This window comes from Primulina eburnea, chromosome 17, assembly GCF_022965805.1.
Source record: "Primulina eburnea isolate SZY01 chromosome 17, ASM2296580v1, whole genome shotgun sequence".
Classification (NCBI taxonomy): Eukaryota; Viridiplantae; Streptophyta; class Magnoliopsida; order Lamiales; family Gesneriaceae; genus Primulina; species Primulina eburnea.
Window position 1 is genome coordinate 1865268 of NC_133117.1, and position 19527 is coordinate 1884794.

Consider the following 19527-nt stretch of genomic DNA (forward strand, 5'->3'; position numbering starts at 1 on the left):
TGGGAGGCTCTACGAGGGATTAAATAGGACGGTGGTGGGAACGAAGAAACCGCGTAGATCTGGACACGTGGGACCGTTGAACGTACGGAAATTTAACCGGTTATGTCACCTAAATATATTAATTGATTTACACATGAGCTTATAAAATATATTTAAAAATACAAAACTATTTTTAAATATTTTTTGAAAAGTTTTTCAAAATAAATTGTAACGATAATTTTGAAATTTAGAATTTATTTTGTAATATAATATGTAATTCAATTTGTACATATAGTAATTTTCAGTTTAAATAAGGATAATCTCTTTTTAATCTTTAAAATTCAAACATACGATTGTGTTTAGTCTTAGTCAAGAATTTTTTTTATGTAATCTTTTATTTATATAAAAAATTCTATTTTCTTTGGGTCGACGTATATTTTTATGGATAAAAATCGATACAAACCATTAAAATTATAATATTAATATATGATATTTGAATAATTACTGTTTTAGATATGCTATAAAAGATAATGTTAAGAGTGTAAAATTAGAATTTTTTTATTAATTTTAACATTTGATATACTTGTTTGTGTACTCAAATATCATATATTAATGTCAGATTTGAAACAGTTGATACCCAAATTTTAATAAATGAGTACCACATTTTAAATGTTTTGTACCAATTTTCATTAAAAAAAAGACGTGTAATCTAAATATCATATAACAGAATTATATATTCAATGTTTTATGCCGATTTTCGTATGAGAAAATATATGTAAGCTAAAAGAGTGCAAATATGTTTTTATGTAGATAAGGAAGTGTAAAAAAAATGTCTAATAGTGACTAATAAAAAAATGTAAGTTTGAGTTTGAATATTTGAAGACAATTCACATTTAATTAAATCTATCTTATTATATTTATCTATAATCATATACTCTATCGATCACGAATTTATATATTTGCTTGTTTTTTCACACAAATTAATAATATCATTGTAAAAATAATTAAGAATATCATTGTAAATGAAAATCTTACAACACATATTTATTTTATCTCTATTTAATTTTAGTCACACATTTTTTCAAAATCTAACAATGATATATTTGTAAAAAAAAATTACTATTAAATTAGAAATCAAACTATATATATGGGAGAACTGAAAAAAAGTGCATCTCATATAGTAAGGACCAGTGTTTTCAAAATCAAAACGGTCAGTTCGATCAAAAATGATCACAAGTTCGATCCATACAGTGCAAAAAAATCGTTTGACCGGTTAACCGATCAGAACGATTTTCACATTTACAAAAATTCTAAAAATCGTTTTTATTTCTCTTTTAAAAAATATATTTTATATATTTAAAGTTTATTTTTTGTTATAAAATATTACTTTAGTAATAGATTTATTTTATTTTTAATTTTTTTAAAAATATATATAAACTATATTTGATTATTTGTATATTGTTTACATTTAAAACCTTAGATAAATATATCATTTTTATTATTTATATACACACATTTAAGATATTTAAAATTTAAAATATTTTATGACTATATTATATTATTATTTATATAATATAACGATTTTCGATTCGACCGCCGCTTCGATTATAAAAATATTGGTCATGATTTTTTAAGATGTAATATTGACCTTAGAGAAAATACTAAGACAGTTATAAATATGTTCTTGATTTCTTTGTCATTCCATTGTTTTACTTCTTGAATACCTCTCATATATTACACTACCGTGTTCCTTCATTAGCTTGTCTAAATTTGTCATAATTTTTTCGTCTTATTTGTTCATAAAATAATACAAGGTTAATAATGGGTCGAAACATTGAACTATATAGATAATCTCAACATAATCATAATTTGCATAAATATCTTGTTATAAATAAAGTTACTTTTAAATTTAAATTAATTTAAAACGTAAGCTAATTTTTTTAAAAAAATATATAATTGCGTGGTTTAATTTATATATAATAACCACGAAAAGAATACAAAAGCAAACTGCGACTTTAGTAGCAGTTAAATAAATTAAAAGACAAAAAAATAGTTCGTAATTTATTTTGGTGATATGCTGATGGTATGATGTTTTTTTTTGAAATATTTTTATCAAAAAATTGTGTTTTTCTCATAATTTATCAAATTATTATGAAAATTAAATGAAAAAAAAGTATAGGCTGGCAAAAAAAATTAAAATTTTTAAATATAAGAGGCAAGATAGTGAGAATGAAAGAATATTAGAAGAGTGGGTCTCATGTGAGACCGTCTCACGGATCATAATCTGTGAGACGGGTTAACCCTATCCATATTCACACTAAAAAGTGATACTCTTAGCATAAAAAATAATACTTTTTAATGGATAATCCAAATAAGAGATCCGTCTCACAAATATGACCCGTGAGACCGTCTCACACAAGTTTTTGTCATATTAGAAATCCACTCCCCCCGTCTCTGGCGGCGAAGGATTTGTTATTATATATAATTTATATATAAATATATTTTTATTTATAATTAAATATTCAAACAAAAAAATTTCAATAGTATGTTATCATAAAAGAAAAAACAAATCAAACATCTCTTCATACATAGATGAGTTAAAATTCGAGCCGATGAAAATTATTTATTTTCAAATATTAATTCCAACTCTTTATTAAAAAAAAAATTAAATTCAAACTCAATCATGAAATCAAAATAAAAGTATAAAATATTTAATATAAAAAAATTAGATGAACAACCAATGTGATTAATTAAGGAGTATGTGTCTTGTGAGATGGTCTCACGAATCTTTATGTTAAGTGCAATAATTGTCCCCGCTTGGTAGAGCGATCGAACCGTGGTGCTTGAGTTGTTGTGCGGTTAAAAAGATTTGAGTTGTATCATTACTACTAGTTATAGCTTTTGGTAAAGCGACAAATGCTCGATCCTATAATTGGTATCAGAGCCAATGTCACGGGTTCGATTCTCATTTATTGCAAGGAGTGCAATTATTGAGAGAGAGATTGTTGGGTGCAATAATTGTCCCTGCTTGGTAGAGCGATCGAACCGTGGTGCTTGAGCTGTTGTAAGGTTTAAAAGATTTGAGTTGTACCATTACTAATAGCTATAACTTTTGGTAAAGCGGCAAGTGCTCGGTCCTACACTTTATCTGTAAGACAGGTCAATCATACCGATATTCATAATAAAAAGTAATACTCTTAGCATAAAAAGTGATATTTTTTATGGATGACCCAAATAAGAGATCTGTCTTACAAAATATGACCCGTGAGACCGTCTCACACAAATTTTTGCCTTAATTAAGATGACTTTATAGATTTAACATTAGCATTTAAAATTTGGTTAGACTGGTCGGCCCGATCCATATCTAGAGTGAAATTTTTTTGTCTTTCTAGACTATTGAGTTTTTTAAACTATAGATTTCATCGTTATTATTTGAAAAAATTTGTTTCATAATGAAATATTAATTTCTTTATTTGTTAGGAATCTATTCAAACTTATCAAGGTCAACACAAGTCTATATATATTAAAGAATAACTATTGCACAATTGACGAAAGTGCTAAAGAAGCCAGACAAGTGATTACGAGAGAATTTTATGAAGAACTTGCAAAGACAATGCATCGCACTTTTACTGTGTTACTGTGATATATTGGAGACATCTGAAGACAACATTTGTATAAGTGTTGATTCGAGAATTGTTTTGTTGCTCTGAATTTCGACTACACAGATTTGTATTCTTTTGCTTCGGTTATTTTTGTTATTGAGATTTTAGGGTTCAATTTACTTCATTGACTTGTTAAAGATGATAGTTTTTTCGTTCCTTCACTAGTATTTATTTTATAAACTCGACTTATTTTCTAGTGATTATTTTACCATTAGACATCGCACAAATATGTTCACATGCACATAAATATCTCTATGTTATTTTAATTATTTGTATCTTACATTATTTCAATACATATTGTCACAAAATGTCACAATATTCAAGACAACACTTATCTGATACACACAATCCTTACCATTATCTTAAACATAATACTTTAACTTTTCAAGGTCGGATATAAAATTTGTTATACAAAATTGAACTCTAAGATGATTAAAGAATGTTTCTAAAAAATTAATATTTTTTTATGAGTCAGATCAAATAAAAGATTAATCTCACAAAATTGATCAGTTAATCGATCTCATAAAAGTTTTGTGTTTTTAGATATAATTTTAAAATATATATATATATATATATATATATATATATATATATATATATTAATTTATATTAATTTTTATTAAATTTCCTAAAATCTCCTCTTGATCTCAAAATAAATAAGGAGTGATCTCAGTATATATAAAATTAGTTAACACCATCATATTTGAGTTGCTGTTTTTATTATAGATAAACATTGAACAGCATATCATCATTAGTGCGAGGATCTCAGAACAGAATCAGACCCCACAATCCTGATATTATTTGGGTTTATTGGCAAATCAATGGATGTTAATGATCGCGGAGAAAGCAAGATATCCATCTCCTCCGCAACATCTTCTAGCAAAGTTCTGACAGGAACAATCTGCACAAAGACAATACAAGAACTAGAGATCAGCATTCATGTCATAACGGAGGCAAAAAATTTATACATGAAAGAACCATTAACTTCTTCGATTACAGTTACTAGCATCTCACGAACGGAGCCAACGATTTTCCCAGGATTTGCATATTGTTAGAAAGGGGCGTTCGAGTACCTTATCAGGATGTTCGAAAGAATTCTCATCCATATAATTTGTGGATGTCAATTCGGTCTTGATCGACCCTTGTGACTGTATCGAGTTCAGCTCCAATCCATCTATAGAAATTTGAAGAGTCACACTGTTGCTCCCAGAATTAACCACCTGCAGTGTTAAAGCACCCCCTTAGAATTAGACTACCAAAGATTAATCAGTAGTATCTCAGTGTGTGCGTGTGTGTATATATATATATATTTTAAATTTTTTCCAGTACCCTTTAAATACTTTTGAAAGAATATAAATATATTAAAAGTTGATAATTAAATTATCGTATTATACTTTTACTCTCAGATATTTGTTGTTGTCCTCTGTATTCTTCCACATAACCGCGGAAGCAATGAGAGAACTCTCCACGCCAGCTTGAAGGGTAGCATTAAGAAGAGTTGCACCGTTTGATTCCTTGAAGAAATGTTGCATCCAATAACTAGGAGTTCCATACATCTTCGATGAGTCGAAAACGATAGCATCAGGACTCCACCTAAACGAAAGCGAAATGTTTCCGGCTTAGAAACAGATCACGAGAGAGATAATAAAGAAACAAAAAAATTAGGGGAACAAAACAAACTTACGTTCTGTCATTTTTATTTACAAACAATGGTGCATAGCTTGCCATCTCTACTACGTCACTGCATCGTAGAAGCGAATGTTAAGTCTTCATCAATATTTAGTACACACACATATATATAGCAGAAACATAATATCAACCGGCTCGTAAGAACTGTCTTACTGCCAAAAGGGTAAAAAAGATGATGTAATATCATTAGACTTGCAAGAGTTTAACAATAGATCATGCAGTTTTTGAAGTCAACTAGCATGTGGACAAGTTAGTTTTAAGGATATTTATTATACACCATAAAATCAGAATAACTTTGTTGGTACAAAGTATTCAAGATGATGATGTTCTTATAAAACAGTATATTCTCCAAACAAAAGCTGAGGTTTATGAAATTTATCCTCCGGGGAAATCCGGGTTTGGAAATGCAGTATGGAGTTGAAGGGAAAAAGAAAAAGCCCGAAAAGCAAGCAAGGTAATCATGTATTTTAAGCGTGAAAATACCAGTTCCTTTCAAGCCCAATAAGAAATCCGGCTTCAGCCAGAGCAGCTAAGAGACTACCCTTGCCAGCATCATTTCCGGTCACAGCATATTCACTCACAAAAGCCTGCACCATTTACAACGCAATTTAAAGAATCATTATTTACTAAACCTATCAAATCTTATAGGCATAGCAAAGTGTTTCAAACCTTTGGACCTCCTCGTGGTGCTTTATCAAATTTTCTAGCTGCTCCAAACACATTGTCTGCATTGCTATAAATCTGGTAGCATAAAATATATGATAAAGAATAAATAAATAATTATTGCATTGTGGAAAACCGAAGTATATCTCAAGTGCTTGAAAAGAGAGTTGATATTTTTACATGATAGTCATAATAATGAGCTGGGTGATCCAATTGTTTAGAAGAGCCATCACAGTTAGAGATTATTTTGATGTCAGGATATGCATGGCTAATAGCGTCATAGAACTTGAGGTAGCTACCTACATCATTAGAAAATAAGAAAATTTATGTAAAAGTATTGCTTTACTAAAACGCAGATTACATAACACGAGTATTATATCATAAATAATTCCTACCTCTGTAATCTTGCCTATCACAGTCCTCGTTCCCCACTGCAACATATCTCAGATCGAAGGGTTCAGGGTGTCCCATTGATGCTCGAACAGAACCCCATTTAGACTGAGGACTACCCCTCGCAAACTCAATTCCATCCAGGATCTCCTGCATTTTAAGCGAAACTTTTAGTAGGGTAATACAGTTTGGTGGGGCTGAGGTTTAAGTGCAAGTGAGGCTCGTTAAATAGGAAATCTCTAGATAACAAAACTTTCTTCTTTCCTGCATGCGTAACAATGGCGCAGAAGTGTTATAACCTATCCCACATCTGGTTGCCGGAGGGGCGTGAATAGATATATAAAAAAATATAACTCTTCTGATAACTTGATATAATCATATTCGTAAAACAAGAACAAATACAACTACAAAGTAATTACTATGAGAGTTAATTGTGTGGAGTCTCATTTGGGGGAGATCGAGCCCCAGACCCAGGACATGACTTAAAGCGTTAGGCATAAGTTAGATGTGCTTGTTATCAATTGCATATCAGCAAGTGAAATAAAAGAGAGCCACCCAGGATCGGTTTAATTTTCCACATTCTTGAAAAGCGCTTAATAATAAGTACCGTATATATCTAAAGCAAACCCAGAAGTCATACTTGTACGAAAGGTAGGATGGCAGAAGGGTCAACATGGTCATTGTGACTAATTCCTGAAATCATTAGACATGACAAGAAGAAAAAAGGGTAGTAAAAAATCAATAAAGTAAATCCTTAGGGTGAATTGGGTAGGAGTCAAAAATCAATAGAGCGTGTTCCAAGGGAGAATTAAATGTAGCACAAAACGTACCATTGTTGAACACCCATATAGGTAATGCACCTAAGTCCTCAGCAAGCTGCATAAAAGTGGTGAAAAGGGGGGAATGATGACAAAAATGACAAATTAAGATTTTCATGGAAACTAGGATATGTTCTTATAAAATGTGAGGAAAAGTGCTGATATACACCTGTAGAAATTCAAAGTGACCAAGGCCCTCATCGGTCCAGTAATGCCAGACATCACCAAAATGACCGGGCCTCTCCTCCCACGGCCCAATTGTTTCTTTCCAGCGGAATGCATTTCTTAACCATTCACCTTCAACAAAGCAACCACCTAACATGTGGATATCAAGAACGTTAGATCTACATTGAAGCAGTCACACACATCAGCACAAAAAACTGTGAGATAAATATATGAAAATTTTCAGAAAGAAATCTTGAACGAGTATCATATGCAAAACAGAAGATATAGTAGTATTATGCCCATCTCCTTCTTGAAGATGCTCTTGCCTGACCGTGCTACGATCCTCATACGTTATCTTTGTTATTTATTTCTTACACTTTTTAATCTTCTTAATTTGTACTGCTTTCTTAACTCGATCGGAGCAGAAGGCACGAGAAGGTATAGCGCTTGATAATATACAATACAATGTCTAAACTTGAAAACATAAAAATTAGTACATAGACTTAAGGCATTATAGCAATACCTGGAAACCTTATAAATCCAGGGCTTAAATCTTTCAGCATCTTAAAAAGATCATTGCGAAAACCATGCCCCTGTATCCAGAGAAAATCGCTAAAAACAGCATTGAACATATACCCTTGGTGATATAAATAAAATACCACAAAATGCTCTATGAGATTTTTACTTTGATTTTACGAGGGGAACATCAGAAAAACTGAATAAAAAAATGTATTTGTTTAGTTGCTTTGAGAGCATATAAGAACATTTACTCCAGATATCAAAAGCTCCTCGTCTTGTCTTAACAGCTCTAAAAGACCAAGACCACGTTTTTGTTTCAAATGAAGTCCAAATCTCTAGATTGAGCAGTTTATCAATGTGTATTGCTTACATCACCACGGCCTTTTTAAATAGTTTCACTGAATTATGAACTTTCAAAATCATGGACAATAGAAATGAATGATAATTGACATTATTATGCTCAAAAAGAGTGTTCATAATTCAAGTAAAAGTATTCAATTAACTCAGAATAGAACTTTAAGTACATTTACCTTATATGTATCTACAGGCATCAATGATACTTGATCAAACCATATGATGCCTTTCCTGGTTGTAGTCAGTTGAAGTCTCGAGCTTGCATCTGTTCCTTCTGCTTGCATCAACACCTCCATCTTTGTCCAATTTGAAACATCAGAAGCTCTGCAAGACCATAGATGGCACAAATTTTTTTTCCAAATGAGGCTTCAATAAATGGAAGACTATACATTGAGAGGCTATAAGTGGTGAGCCATCAATTCTCACATAATGTTAGCAGTAGCCAGTGTTTTCAGTCCAATTGACCCAACCAATGACGCAGAAACGTTAATTGACTGCGATGCACGAACATAAAGAACCAACTTATACGTCTTCCCTAGTTCAATATTCTGCAACAGAGATCACGGCATAGTTAGCAAACAATCAGTGAAATGTGAGAACGGAATTGATCGTTCGTAGAAAAATTAATAAAAATGCATTTATTTTCCTAGCATCAGCTGCAGGGACAGCTCCATTGTAAGATCAATAATCATGGAGCAACATCAAATTAACAATAACACTCAATGTCGAGCACCTTAAATTAAATTAGAAAGACTGAAACCGTAAAATTGGAATGATACAAAGAAAACAAACATGAGTTAAATCAAGAATGCACCACACATATCCACAGGGAAGATCATAAGATTAGACTAAAAAAGCAATTTATTAAGCTAAGCTTTTTAGACTGATATATAAAAAAAATTAATTTTATGTTTAAATATGTTAATTGAAAATCATTTCTTTTTTTATTTTTTCGAGAGAAGTTCAAGCAAAAGCCGTGAAAAGTAATATTTTTTATTTCATGATTTTGGCTTTTTTCCTTGCTTCTAAAATTTCATAATTCAACTAAACTTCAACTTTTGTGAATAGACAGACAGACAAATACTGTCGAAGACCGAACAAAAAACTGTTTGTTCAAAAAAAAATATTCGCCATCTAAAACACTGAAAGGATGAATGAATTACATAAGAATAAGATGAATTACATATTCAAAATTCCCACAGTTTTGAAGGAAAATAAAAAAATAAATAAAGTTCAGTACAGAGACGAGGATCATTTAGACCATTAGTGATCAGAACACAAGAACTTTTTCAATTATATATGTCAGAGATCAACTCTTACCATTCCCCAGAAGCCAGGATTGAAAATACCAACTCCTCCGGCTGGACACGTTTTGGGGCCATCATGGTTGCAAAGCACTTCCATTCGGAGTGCAATTTTGTTCCGATCAAAGCATGATGAACGTTCAGTTGACACTATTAAAGATGAGTCATTCCCAATAATAGACCAAGGATTAATATTTGAAGGAGTGTTGGAACCTCCAGCTTCAAATCCTGCAGTTAAATTACGTCACATTACCTGTCTTAAGCTATACTACAATCTAAAAGAATCCCCTTTTAAATCACAGTGACTATTTCTTCAAATCATCAGACCCAACAGTGGAAAACTAGAAAAGAAAGTAAAAGTAGCTTAAAGAGTTATTGTCATATAAACTAATACAATAAGATGGTGAGTACGGTTGGTTTGACGCATGAAAAACGCAAGGAAATTCTTGCTGACCTCTGTTGCAGACAAGTTCGGCCCAAAGTCCTCCAGCTCCAGCATGATTAATCTCCTGCAGGAATATCAAGGAGTAACATGCTGCAGCCTCAATACATTAGAGCTGACGAAACCATTGCTTACAGAAGGTTTGGAAAGGACAAGTGTTAGACGTTTCAGTTTACATAAGCAGTGTTACAGGCCACATATCTTCTGGCTTATATTCTGACTGGGATTCAGCCTAACATTTGGTAAACGGTGTTTCAAAAAAACATTGCAACCAATATAAGAGGTATAGGAAAATCCAGCTCCTAATATCCTCGATTTCAGAACTGGAACAATCAGTTTTCCGTTCAAGCATCCCCAAAGGATCAGCAACATAAGCAGAAACAGCAAGGCTAAATATCGTTTTCTGGACAAATGTCTCATAAAATAACACAAACTTAAAGAACACGTCTCATTCGCATATATAAGAGGCAGAGCCAACATTCCGAGATTAATGGAGCATAACATATAATTATCATTTTATAGTTTTTGAGGGGGTGCAACAACATAATGTCAGGCTAAAACTGAGAAAAGTCTTCTAAAAAATTAAGAAAATAAATTCTAAACTAGGGAGGATAACTGCTCTAGCTTGTATGTAGCTCCAGCAAAATGATCAATATTAATGACCTATTGACTAACAACATGACAAGAGATGTGCCAATCAACATTCATTTCAAATAAGCACATATAATGCATCTGCTTTTCAAGATAAAAAAAACAATGATGTTTCCGCTGCCATCACAAGCAAAATAACAAAGACAACATCGATTAATATTTTCTTCGTGGCTGATTAATCTAACCTCGAAAAATATACCAAACATTGTCTTTGGTATCTCCTTTGCTGATGCTTCTGAGGCATTTATAAATAGTGCAACAGTCTGGTTTGCTTCAATTCCCGATGCGGAAGATTGACATATAGCACTCAGCAAAATGAAAAGCAAAAGAAGAATACTGCTCAAGAGGATATTTGCCTCCATTTCTTCCTGAATGCATCCAAAGCTTGTGCTACCTATTTATAAACTAACTGCAATGCTTTCTCAGTTATCCTTATCAATGACAGGGAACAAAGTGAGCCAGTTGATAGAAGAAAAGTACAAATAATAAACAAAGAGCTTATCTTTACAACAAACTTCGTCTTATTGAACGCTAGAAAGCATTTCGCCTGGATGGTGAACTAGTCAAACTTGAATAAATCCAAAAATGTCTGCATTTCTTCTTTTACTAAGTTACTTTCAAATGGTTATTATTCAAGAACTTTATTGGTGCATGTATAACTTGCGCGTGCATATAAAAGGAGAGCAACCAAAATAATTTTAAATGTTACAATTTACGATCGAAACATTCTTTTCTAACAGTAACTAGTCAAATATTCGATTGAATCAACGTCTCTTTCATTCCTTATTTCTACACAGAAGATTTAATTTGATTTTATGAAAATGTTCTCTGTATCTTTTTTTCAGAAAAACTTTGTGTCACAGAAAAAAAAAGATGGAATTTGCCAGTAACTACTGAATGATAAACTATGAGCCATTCAAGTAGGCCTAATCAACACTTAAAGACACGATCCATAATGCATTTTAATTCAATTTGAATACTCTTCTGTAAGTTAATGATCAATCAATTCTTCCTATTTGGGAATTAAGGAACATGGAAAATTGTTTTGAATACAATCAGCCCACTTCATCCTCTGTCATCTTTTAGGCAGTTGAGCATCATGTAAAGATTTTTCTATTTTTAGATGATTCCATCATTTCAGAAATTGCAATCACTTCCAGCGCAGATACAGAAGCTTTTCAAAAGTGTTTTCCTAAAAAATCATTTTCTTTTAAAAAAAATTAACGTAGGATGAACAGAATTATTTTATAAAGTCGCTTAAAAAACATTCTTCCAAAACTAAATGCGGTTTCTAGGCTTGGATTCATGTTATAACTCTTGCTCAGACAATACTTGAATAAATTTCTCTATTTATCTAAATACAAAAACTAGTTATTTTCTAAACAAGAACACCAGAAACAAGCCATTAAAGCACACAACTCGTGGCTTTTATTTCCTGAGTAATAATCCCGCAAAGATTAAAACTTTATTCCCTTATGCATCCCAAATAAAGAACTTTTACCTGTAAATCTGTCAAACCCAAAAAAATCTCCAATTGATGCTTTGTATATCCGTGCGCGACTGTGTGTGAGAGAGAAGGGAGTGACGGACTTCACTGCTTGCTGGAAAACGTGACCTGATGGCTAATGGGTAGAATACAATACAGTTTGTTGGATTTTATTATCATTTATGAGAAAATTTGATGCAAAACACTCTCAGTGGGTGTGTTTTACTGTGTGAATCTTATATTGCTGGAAGGGTGAGGCCCAGAAAAAACGAAAAGCCTCGATTTTGACCTGTACTTTGCTTTAAAGTAAGCAGATATTTAGCCATGGCTTGCACGCAGCAGGTTGGTTAAACAAATTCTTGCTTTGAAGTTTCTTCTTTTTTTCCTTTTTTTTTTTAAATTAGTAACCCTTTTTTAGTCCAATTTTCTCCTTCCTTTTTTCCTTTTTTCGGACTCCAATTTTCCATAATCATCCATACCATTTGTCGGAAGCTGCGGAGTATTTGTAATGTCATTCACTGTGCTGATGATAGCAGCCATTGCTTGAAGAGTAAAAAATTCACGAAAAGTTTAATCCGTTCAAGATATATTCCCTTATACATTAACATACAAGGGAGATGAACTATTCGAAAAAATGTACATTGGTTCAACATTTAAAGATTAAAAACACATCAAAAACTCATATAATATGTCTCATATATCAATTTTTTGGACATATTTCATATCCAACCCGACTCACTAAAAATATTACATTTAAAGTCAAAATTATTAATTTTGACTTTAGGTCCGAATCAGATCATAAATGTATAAAACTCTCTCATAAATACCTACTCCGAGAAGAATTGATTAAGATTTAAACTCTAAAAGGACGTGTATTCATTTATCTCTTTATAGTTTTTGTTATTGTATTAAATGTAATGATACTATAAAAAAATTATTTTTGATTTCACCATCAGAATCAAATTTCTCTTATTTTTTAGTAGATTTTTTGTAAGACGGTCTTGCAGATTTTTATTCGTGAGACAGATCAGTCATGTCCATATTTATAACAATAAGTAATATTTTTTCATAGTTGACCAAATAAGATATATATCTCACAAAATTGACTCGTGAGACCGTTTCACAATTTTTTATATATATATTTTAAAATTTCTCAAAATGGTGCGCCATAGAACTTATCTAGTTTAGCTATAAAGTATTTTCTTGTTTTCCAACCTTAATTAACAATATTATCTTTGAGTAGGTGGGCCGTGGGCACAAACTTGGACTGGACTATATTTATGACTTTTTAAAAGTATGTATATTGTATTATTAAGGTTTAATTATTATTTATAATAAAGTAAGAACAAGTTTAATAAAAAAATAACCATTTTCTTATTTCTTTATTTAGTTTTTTCCCTTTGATGTAGGTAAAAACTTGATACAAAATAACAAATCTAAACTAAAATCATTTTAATTACAAAAACATATTTTATGAAATATAAAAAAATATGATATATTCTTTATCTGTTAAACGAGTCAATCCTACTGATATTCACAATAAAAAGTAATACTCTTAGCATAAAAAGTAATATTTTTTTATGGATTACCCAAATAAGAGATCTGTCTAACAAAATATGATCCGTGAGACTGTCTCACACAAATTTTTACTCATGATATAGTTTCGAGTTTTCTTGAAATACGCGAAACAAATCTATTTACATCGTATATTTTATATTCTATCATTTCAATTCAAAAATTGATTCTATTTTTTTTAATGGATAACATGCCTTTTTTAATCAAAAGGTAATTTTCTAAATAATTTTTTTACAAGTATATTTTACCCGTTTACATTTGGAAAAATTCAAGTCAGAGTTTATTATTAATACCAAAAAACAAAAACCTTCTTGATAAAAAAAAAATATTTAGGGACCTAAATGCGAATTTTCGAAATTTCTACATCTTCGAAGTAAATGGGAAAAAAAAAGAAAAAGAAACAGTACAAAGTGCAATCGATGTTCACTCGCTAACCAGATCCCTCCCTCTCTCTTAATTGTTTAGGTATTTTTTTTCAATTTCAAGATCTGTCTCCAAATCTTTTCAAATGAAGTCTGCAATCCGTGCTGTATAACTTTAATATTATTTTAATTTTACATTTATATATTATAGATATAGATGCATAGTGTCTGCAGTAGTTGGTCACCGTCTCAGGGGTTTCGTATACCTTATACGTGTGTCGAAGCAAAAAAATTATGTTTTTATCAATTTCTGAACTGGGTTTTGAAATTTTGTGGTGTTGCATCTGTTTTGTGCATTGGCCTTATTTTTTCTGATTAAATTTCTTGTGGGTGTTTGAAAGTTTCCACTAATTTTTGTATTTACTGTTCATTCTTTTTGCTAAGTTTTATTTTTTCTTTGTCGAATTTTGCAGTCTAGTAACTAACTATATCTTTTTTCATGTTTCAGGAAGCTGATTCTTGCAAAAGTTTCTTCGAGTTTGTACCATTGACCTTTTGAGCTCTGGTTTGTTTAGAGACATACAATTTGATTATTTTTGTGTTTTGGTTTAATTGACAAGATTTGATGCTGTATAGCATGTTGGTCGAAAAAGATTAGTTTTTTTTTTACTGCTGTGCGTGTGACATAAGATCATTGAGTAGTTTCTGGGGATTTTGTATGCGATTATATAAATATTTTTAAGCGAGTAGAACTCGTTAGTGGTTAGTGGAGTGGTGCATTGTGGTTAGATGGAGCACGGTTTGAATCCACAGTCAAATCATCAGCCTGGGTCAATTGATAAGTCTAAGGTAATGGATGTGAGGCCTTTGAGATGTCTTATTCCACTATTCCCGAACCCACCGGGCATGCCTAATGTTCCAACTCCCCATGCCGCCCCCTTTGCTTGTGTTCCGCCTGGTGGTCCTTTTCCGCAAGGAGTTCAACCGTTTTACCCTTTTCTGGTTCCCAATGAACCTCAGCGCACTGGTTATGGTTCTCAAAACCAGCAAGGTAATTTTGGTCATGGTAGCACTATACCAGCTCCTGTTCCATTGAATTCATTTAGGACCCCGGCATCTAAACCACATGGCCGCCGTGGTCGGCCTAGGAAGAATGTCAATCCATCCAAACCTCTTGCTATGGAGGATGATGAATATAGCGACTCGCAGAATGACCAATATGTGAATGAGTTTGGCTTGCATACCACTGATGCAGAGGCTTCCAATAAATCGGTGAGGCGAAGGGGCCGTCCAAGGAAGAGAAGGCCTGGAGATGGTGATGAAATTGATGTAGAATCTCTAGTTAACAGCTTCTTGGCTCTCTTTAAGCTTAATGGATTTGATGACCTTACAAGGGCTAGTGGGGACAAGGAAACCGTTGGAACTATACTCTTGGTTTTTAGTTTACTTAGGAGAAGACTCACTCAACTTGATGAAGCAAATGACTTGACTAATGGTATTGCTAGACGTCCTGACCTGAAAGCTGGTACGCTTTTGATGACTAAAGGAATCCGGACAAATGCGACAAAGCGGATTGGGCATGTTCCGGGAATTGAAGTCGGTGATATTTTCTTTGTCAGAATGGAACTTTGCATAGTTGGGTTACACGCCCCGAGTATGGCTGGAATAGATTATATGAGTGTTAAAATTGCAACAGATGAGGAACCGGTAGCTGTCAGCATAGTTTCATCTGGAGGATATGATGACGAGGGGGATGGCGGAGACATGTTAATTTATACTGGCCAGGGTGGAGTGCAGAGGAGAGATGGACAAATGATTGACCAGAAGCTCGAAAGGGGAAATCTCGCTCTAGAGAAAAGTCTACATCGAGCCAATGACGTGAGAGTCATAAGGGGCATTAAGGATCCTCTTTCAACTGGTAAGATCTATGTTTATGATGGCTTGTATAGAATTCAAGAATCATGGGCAGAAAAAAAGTCGGGATGCAATGTTTTTAAGTATAAGTTGGTCAGGGTTCCGGGACAACCACAGGCTTATACCCTGTGGAAATCAATTCAGCAGTGGAGAGACGGAACAGCTACTCAGACGGGCGTTATACTTCCAGATTTAACTTCGGGTTCAGAAAGTCAGCCTGTGACTCTTGTGAATGACGTTGATGGTGAAAAGGGACCGGGTCATTTCTTGTACATTTCGAGCCTCAGATACTCGAAGCCTTTTCCGGCGTCTAAACCTTCTTCCGGTTGTCATTGCATGGGTGGATGTCAGCCTGGGGACACCCATTGTCCGTGCAATCAGAAAAATGATGGCCTTCTCCCCTATTCGTCAATTGGGGTTCTTCTGACTAGCAAACCCTTGATATATGAGTGTGGGCAGACCTGCGCATGTCCTCCGAATTGTCGGAACCGTACGTCTCAAGCAGGAATTAAAGTCCGTCTTGAGGTTTTCAAAACAAAGAACAGAGGCTGGGGGCTTAGGTCGTGGGATCCCATACGTGCGGGAGCTTTTATTTGTGAATATGCAGGGGATGTTATTAATGACGCCAGTGGTAATTTTGGGAATGAAAGTGACAATAATTATATTTTTGATGCAACCCGTTATTATGAGCCATTAGAAGCTGTCCATGATGATTCCACAGGTTCTAAGAAAGCCCCGTTTCCTCTTGTGATAAGTGCAAAGAACAATGGAAATGTAGCCCGTTTTATGGACCATAGTTGTTCGCCAAATGTATTCTGGCAGCCAGTTTTACGTGAAAGTAATAATGAGTCGTATCTCCATATTGCTTTCTTTTCCATCGGACATATTCCGCCCATGCAAGAGCTGACATATGATTATGGGACGGTTCGGACCGAGAAAGAAGAAAAAGGAAAGAAAAAGTGCTTATGTGGATCTGTGAAATGCCAAGGGTACTTCTATTGACGATGGTACAACAAAAGGATTTGGTGCTCAAAGCTTTGGGAAGAAAAGGTTATTTGTTTATTTTTCTTTTTTGACACCTTTTAAATACCGAATATTATCTTTGCTATTTTATCATTTTTATGCTCTCCATAATGGTGTCATATGTTTCTATACACTTTTGGGGCATTTACAGAACTCATAATGTGAAAACATAGACTTTGGGTATTCCTGATTAGTTTTTCGTAATTTTTAAGTGCGCCTTGTTGTTAAATGCTCCTTTTGTGAGTTTGGAAGAAAAGTTTTTGATCTTATTGTTGTATTCAATGCATCGAACCATAGAGATATATGGTTTTCTTATATGAGAAACTCTATAAATTTGAAGTTCTTGAAACAATCCATTGTTAATAAAAACCATAGGGGACTCGGAAAGCACTTTGGTCATTGGTTATTTTAGAGACAGAATGCACTAAGCGTGCTATTGTTTTTTTTACTTGGAATCGGGATATTTTGGAATGAATGTCTGAAGACTTGTTATAATAGCCTTTTCAGAGTTGAATACTTTGTTACTTTTTAGTCCTTTCTTAGACACTGAAACTTAAGATGCAGTATCTATGCTAGTTATCTTGTAGTGTGCCCATTTTAGTTTCTCTCTTTAGCAAGAGGGAAGGTGAGTTGTTGCTTCACACTTTCCGTAAAATTCCTTCTCTTTCAAGGGATGGAATTGAGTGTGTAGCGCGACAACATTCCCGTTCCTCGCGCACAGCATAATCCCCTCCACCCCCACACACCCCGAATTTCCCATGCTTGAAAATATTTAAGCCTGGTCTATCCAGTATTCATGAATTCATATCATAATTAAAGGTTCGTTGATACCGGAAAGTATCTCTTCATCTGATACCACATTTGCTTAATGACGTCAATATTTCTGTGATAGCTCATCTAGAAAGTTACTCCGATACTGTCGCCTTAATGGCATGTTTTTGACCATAGGTCTGGGAGCACTGTCCAAGCCTAAATGACTAGTCTTGTTGGTAAAAAAGCTTCCTAAATTTATCGACCACTCTACAAATTATTACGAAGCCGGTGTGGGACCATAATAACATAATATGGAATATGTTTAACAAACTTGCAGTTCATAATACATCAGCCAAAAAATTTTGGACTAAAATTAACGTATCAGTTTCATTTTGCAGGCGAGACGTCGACAACCTGATGAGAAGAACTTCCTCATTGTATGGCAGGTAAGTTTTTTGTGTAGCGGCCTATTTCTCGTTTTCTTTTGCTTCAAGTGGGGTCGAAAGTAGGAAGGAGCATGCCTTCGAGTAGTAGTAGGAATGTAAAGGACTCATAGTTAGGATCCATCTAGTTTGTTCTGTACAATTATGTTCCTGTTTTAGCTTAAACTTGGTGAGGTAGTGCTCATGGATTTCAGATTCTTCATTAATTTTTTAGCTATCCTGTATTTTGTTTCGAGCAAAATGTCGTTTGTTATTTTATGTTGTCAAATTTTTTTTAGTCTTGTTTCTTTCTGGACGATACGACGGAAAATGAGTAAAATTGAAAAAAAAAAAATCAACACAAAAAATCAAAGATGACTTCGTAAAGAATCAAATATGTACCAAATTTTGTTGAGAGTGTACATTGTTCAGGAGATGTATTTCAAAAACTATGCATGTACATGCATGTGAATAGATTAATGGAACTTTCGCAATATTGCAATTTTGTATTTATCTTAAACCATTTCCATTTTTTATATGTATGGAGAAAATCTATTATTTCGAATAAAAGATTTTAGATATTCAACTCATACAACGGACGTGTCACTCACGATTCTAAATAAATAATTCAAGGTAAATGTTAGGATATTTTGAATAAACAATAGGATATATATATATATATATATATATATATATATATATATATATATATGAGTTTTGATATGTTATACATCTATCGTGCATACCTATGTGAACATCGATGAGATGTTATTCGTTCATTGGATGCACAAATTTTTTATATTTCATCACATCCAATGAGCAAGTGACACTTCATCGGTGTTCACATAGGTGTGCACGATAAATGTGCAGCATATCAAAACTATATATATATATATATATATATTATCTCATTATTTTTTTAAAAATAATAAAAATGGAGCTTCACTGACAATAAAATCTAGCAAAAGGGTTCTCTTTTCGAGATAGACTTAAGCACATTGATAATGTGCCCGCACGTTTGGTAAACACCAACAACTAACCATCTCTGTAGTATAAATTATATTGAATGATATTTTTTTATTATTATTATTTTAGAGATGCTATAAGGGATTAAATTCGGAGCAGGTTTTTTTGAGATGGTTTCATGGATTTTTATTGGTTAGACGAGTTGACGTTATTTGTATTTACAATAAAAAATAATATTTTTTGTGAATGATTTAAATAGAATAGTCGTCTCATAAAATTGATATATGAGATCGTCTGACATAAATTTGTGTTAAATTTATATATATATATAGTTGTCAAAGATGAGGTGATAATCTATACAAGTTGACCAATGTCGTATTGTGCCCAAAT

General features: G+C 32.9%; 2 protein-coding genes across 7 annotated transcripts; one reads left to right on the forward strand and one right to left on the reverse strand.

Moving 5' to 3' along the window:
* Positions 1 to 4288: 4288 nt before the first annotated feature.
* LOC140817717 (alpha-L-arabinofuranosidase 1-like) lies at positions 4289 to 12503 on the reverse strand. Of its 3 annotated transcripts, none has more exons than XM_073177459.1 (18): positions 12138 to 12503; positions 10822 to 11030; positions 9998 to 10052; positions 9560 to 9771; positions 8666 to 8787; positions 8416 to 8563; positions 7890 to 7959; positions 7371 to 7516; positions 7214 to 7259; positions 7024 to 7076; positions 6389 to 6533; positions 6174 to 6292; positions 6000 to 6071; positions 5814 to 5917; positions 5326 to 5382; positions 5036 to 5234; positions 4715 to 4861; positions 4289 to 4542 (listed from the first exon to the last, which is right to left on the reverse strand). In XM_073177459.1, the coding sequence occupies exons 2-18, from the start codon at positions 10996 to 10998 to the stop codon at positions 4393 to 4395; spliced, it is 2022 nt and encodes a 673-aa protein (XP_073033560.1). In that variant the 5' UTR covers positions 10999 to 11030; positions 12138 to 12503; the 3' UTR covers positions 4289 to 4392. The 3 variants fall into 3 exon arrangements, with proteins under 3 accessions (XP_073033560.1, XP_073033559.1, XP_073033558.1); XM_073177458.1 differs by having other exon boundaries at positions 10822 to 11045; XM_073177457.1 differs by having other exon boundaries at positions 10822 to 11067.
* A 1567-nt stretch (positions 12504 to 14070) lies between these two features.
* On the forward strand, positions 14071 to 18468 carry LOC140818583 (histone-lysine N-methyltransferase, H3 lysine-9 specific SUVH1-like). 4 transcript variants are annotated; one of them, XM_073178590.1, is made up of 3 exons: positions 14071 to 14162; positions 14568 to 17023; positions 18135 to 18468. In XM_073178590.1, exon 2 carries the CDS (start codon positions 14849 to 14851, stop codon positions 16973 to 16975), a length of 2127 nt encoding a protein of 708 aa, XP_073034691.1. In that variant the 5' UTR covers positions 14071 to 14162; positions 14568 to 14848; the 3' UTR covers positions 16976 to 17023; positions 18135 to 18468. The 4 variants fall into 4 exon arrangements, with proteins under 4 accessions (XP_073034691.1, XP_073034688.1, XP_073034690.1 ...); XM_073178587.1 differs by having other exon boundaries at positions 18148 to 18468; XM_073178589.1 differs by having other exon boundaries at positions 14140 to 14226; positions 18148 to 18468.
* Positions 18469 to 19527: the final 1059 nt, after the last annotated feature.

Bases quoted from the DNA above. Each gene is read 5' to 3' on its own strand.
- LOC140817717 (XM_073177459.1), bottom strand. From the start codon at position 10,998: ATGGAGGCAAATATCCTCTTGAGCAGTATTCTTCTTTTGCTTTTCATT. The intron at 6,293-6,388 runs GTAGGAATTATT...CTAATGATGTAG, and splicing joins TGATAGGCAAGATTACAGAG to GTAGCTACCTCAAGTTCTAT. The intron at 4,543-4,714 runs GTACTCGAACGC...GTCTTTGTGCAG, and splicing joins CTTTCGAACATCCTGATAAG to ATTGTTCCTGTCAGAACTTT.
- LOC140818583 (XM_073178590.1), top strand. From the start codon at position 14,849: ATGGAGCACGGTTTGAATCCACAGTCAAATCATCAGCCTGGGTCAATT.